The 4,236-nt window shown below is 38.7% G+C and overlaps 1 gene segment (V, D, J or C); it reads right to left on the bottom strand.

The window, feature by feature from the left end:
* Positions 1-985: 985 nt before the first annotated feature.
* On the bottom strand, positions 986-2,591 carry LOC115462142. The segment is given in 3 exon segments: positions 986-995; positions 1,825-2,146; positions 2,502-2,591. Coding segments are annotated over 3 exon segments (396 nt in total).
* Positions 2,592-4,236: the final 1,645 nt, after the last annotated feature.

The following is a 4,236-nucleotide window of genomic DNA, read 5'->3' as shown; positions in this document are numbered from 1 at the left end:
ATTTGTTGTTCCATAGCCTCAGTGGTCCACGCCATCTACTGTTTATGGACAGGAAGAAAGATCTGCAGAAGCATCTATGAAGGTCATTAAAATCCCTTGTGCAGATCCTGCTGGAGAGAAAAAAATGATTTTGCAATGAGGGAATCTTTTCATTAGACTTTGAAGAACAGAGATCTTAAACATGGGACCAAGGAGACACTCCAAGGATCACCAAGAAGGAGAAAGAAAAAGCACAGGTCAGGGAATTTCCTTCCAGAATTTTGGAAAAAGAGGAGTGGTAAGCATGGAGATAAAATAAAGCAAATAAAAACTTCCACAATAAAACAACAATAATAATAATAATAATATGGAGAAGAAGAAGAGCACTCCTTGCCCTCTAGTTTTTGTCCCATCTCAGACCTCTCTTTCTTCCCTAAAGCCTTGGAAAAATTTGTTCACACACAACTAGTTGATTGCATTGAACATAGCAATGTCCTCCTTCCCTACCAATCTGACTTTTGCTCCTCACATAGCACAGAAACACTTCTCCTGGATCTTCATGACCTCATCCATGCATCCACTAACCAATATTGCTTTGTCCTCAGCATCACCTCCACTCTATCAGCATTTCTGGCACCATCCCTGCTTGGTTCTCCAGTTACCTCAGCGGCCGTTATTATCAGTGCTGCTTAATCATCTGCTGCTTCACTCCTCCTGTTATCTGGGATCCCTCAAGGCTCCACCCTGGTCTCAACCCTCTTTAATATCTTCCTTATTCAAGAACATTCCTGCACTCCGTTCTGCTATGCAGACAACATTCAGATCATGCTTCTTCTCTCTCTCATCTCAATTCATGTCTGTCTCATGTCTCTTCTTATCTTAAGAATAACCTCTTTTTTTAACTCCTCTAAATGTGAACCCATTTTCTTTCCCTCTTCCCACAACATCTCTCTCCCGCCCCCTTCACTTGATGGAGTCCCACTTCCTTTCAAAGACTGTCAGCTCTTCATTGCCCGCTTATCCTGGCTCTTTTGATCTCCCATCTTAACTACTGCAGCTCTCTCTATGATGGTCTACCTCTTTATTCTCTGAAACACCAACAATTAGTCCATTCCACAACAGTTAAGCTCCTCCACAATGCCAACTATTATGACCACGTCACCCCCCCCCCCCCCCCCCCACCTTCTCCTTTCTGAACACTAGTGGCCCATTTCAAACTGCATCAAGTTCAAAATTCTATTCCTGGTTTATAAATCAAGGTCTCCCTCTGCTCCAGCCTATTTCAACAACCTCCTCATCATCTATGCCCCCCTTTCTGGTGTCTCCGCTCTGCTGATAATAATCTTCTGGTTTTGCTATCAACCAGCTCAACTTCATCTCTCTACCTCCCATGACTCAGCTTTTTGATATGTTGGTGCAAAACTCTGGAATGACTTTCCCCTTCACATTAGGAATCTGCCCTCTCTCCCAGTCTTTAAGCAAATCCTTTTAAACCACCTCTTTTCTACATGCGTTTCCATTGCCACCTGAATCTCTCTAGTTTGTTTTAACCTCTTTTTGCTCTCTTTGTTATGCTTTGGAACAGCCTCATTATTTTGTTTTTTGTTCTCTGTGTCTGCAAACTGATTAGTTGCCTATCACGTTTAGGCCTTTTGCAGTATATCAAATGGTCACAATAAATAAATAAATAAAGTAACACTTGTATTAGCATTGGTTAAAATTTATCTCTCTGATTTTTAAATTTTACTTCATGTTTCTATAGTGCTATCACAAATGAATGACAGTACAGTGCAAATGCCTGCTATACAAAAGTAATAGGAAGGTTTTTGTACAGGTCTATATCACTGTGTGAAAGGGAGCTCATAACCCTGCATACAGTAATAATCTGCAACATCCTCAGCCTGAACTTCGCTGATTGTGAGAGTGAAATCAGTGTCGGAACCACTCACTTTGAACCGTTCTGGGATCCCAGTTTCATGGATAGAAGCATGATCGATAAGAAGCTTGGGAGCCTGTCTGGGTTTCTGTTGGTACCAGGATAAGATGTTAACATCATAACTAATATCGTAAAGACTTTCACTGGCTTTACAGCTGATGGTGACTGTGTCCCCCACAGATGCTGATAAGGACTCTGGAGTCTGAGTCATCACAATCTCTCCACTGGAATCTATAAATAGAAAGGAAATGTATTAACACTATTAATGCAAAGTCACTACTTATATGAAGTACTAATATTTATAGCTTTACTTATTAAAATAGTAATGTTGTAAGCTGGTTAGTGTGATTAAAAGATTAATTATTAAACATGTTACTATTAATATTAGAAGAGGATATATTTGTTCATTTTATTATGAGAAGGGGCCTTGAATGAGGGGCTGACACCTGAGGAAGCTGGTTAAAACTGTTAATTAAAGTACACTAAATTAATATTACATTAGAGAACCTGACATAAGCATTCCAATCTCTGTACTATTAAAAATGTGGTCCTTACTATTATCCTGCAAATATTGGTGTGATCTTACCTTGGATCCAGAGAAAATGTATTAGCATGAGCTGCAGGAGCTGAGTGAGTGTCGTCATATTCATAGTTTTAAACTGGTAGCTGCTGATCAATTAACCATGAAGGAAAAATGTGACATTTATAACTCATGAAAACAGTCTGAGTTTCTCTAGTGTGAATATGCAAAACAACTGATATGTGCAAATACAATTCTGTAGCTGAAAACCCAGAAAACAGTGTAATATGTTTTTTTTTAAATTCTTACAGAGGGAACTGTATTCATATGAAGATTTAAGTACAGCATATCTATGTACCTTTAAGCAGATATTAAGCTACCTTTTAAACTGGACCACTGACTAATGTCTGTGCAGCCCTAAACCTTTATGAATAAGTTATTCTTATAAAAACAAGGACAACTTTTTATACTGTTCACTTAGGGATCCTTTTACTAAAGTTATGCTAGCAATTCCTACACGGCACATATGATGAAGCCCATTCAGTTCCTATTTTGTCGCATTTGTTGAGGGAGAATCGCTAGCATGGCCTAGTAAAAGGAGCCCTTATAGAGGTAACTTTGTCTAGATAGCAGCAGAATATTACAGGTATTTGGTTAAATTCAGACTCTACCCCTGGAAGGCACCTGACTCCTCTTCAAGATACACTAATACATTTTGGCCATATCTTGACTTATATAGCTTATTTGTATCCAAATAAGTGGCCAGAAAATTGAAGAAAAATCAATTATGTGATCAGACCTCAATGCTGACTGCAAAAGAGGCTTTGAAAACACCCCCACAGTTTTCTTTAAAAATCCCATTATTTAGAGATGCCATGATGCAATTTTATCCCAATTTTAGATTTCATTGAAGAGATATTTTATTGTACTTTTTTTTTTATTTTATAAGCTGCCTAATTCACCTGTACTGTAATCTCCTAGGTAGAGTACAATTAAAATATACTCAATAATTTTAAAAAATTACAATGTGTAGTGCAAACAAAACAATCAACACGTTACTAGTGAAAGCATTAAAACAAATATAAGAAATTAAAAAAAATAAAAAGCCTGCAACCCAAGAACAAACTAACCCCCTTGCTTACAAATTCACACAGCCCATTCAAAGTGAATGGGCTGTATCAGCATTACCGCCCCATCAGCCGCTAGCATGACTGTTTACCTGGGTATAAGAGGCCCGTTTACTTAGCCACAGCTGAATCTAGGCTTGGTGTGTGCTAATGCAGGACTTTCCCACACACTAAGCCCGGGTTTACTGCTGCAGTATATTAAGGACTTTTTTTCCCCTTTTGTTTTAGGCCCTGTGCTAATTTTTCAATTAGTGCATGGGACATCCAAAAAAATAATGCAGGATCACTTACCACCTCCTATTGAGGAGGCTTTCATTGCTGGAGTATATATATGGTACCCAAATCTATGCATCCAAATTTGGGCGTGAATGTGAGATATGCGCACAAATATATTGGATAATGAGCTCTGAGCTATCAATAACTGGGGACTAACAACTAATTATTGAAGTTAAGTGGCACTCTTTAAAAGATGTGCACACATCTTGATGCACTGTATTCTATGAAGCATGGCTCCTAACGCCCATGGTGCATATCTGAAAAGGGGAGTGTGGCCATAGGCATATCGGAGCCATTCCAAAAAATTGCACAAGGAATTACAGAATACTGCCTAACTTGGGTACTGGTATTTATGCCAAGTTTTAGCAGGCAGTTAGGTGTGAGATCCTTGCTAAATG

The sequence above is a fragment of the Microcaecilia unicolor genome, chromosome 2 (assembly GCF_901765095.1).
Source record: "Microcaecilia unicolor chromosome 2, aMicUni1.1, whole genome shotgun sequence".
NCBI lineage: Eukaryota > Metazoa > Chordata > Amphibia > Gymnophiona > Siphonopidae > Microcaecilia > Microcaecilia unicolor.
Note: the sequence above shows the minus strand (reverse complement) of the source record. Positions and strands in the feature narration are given on the sequence as shown.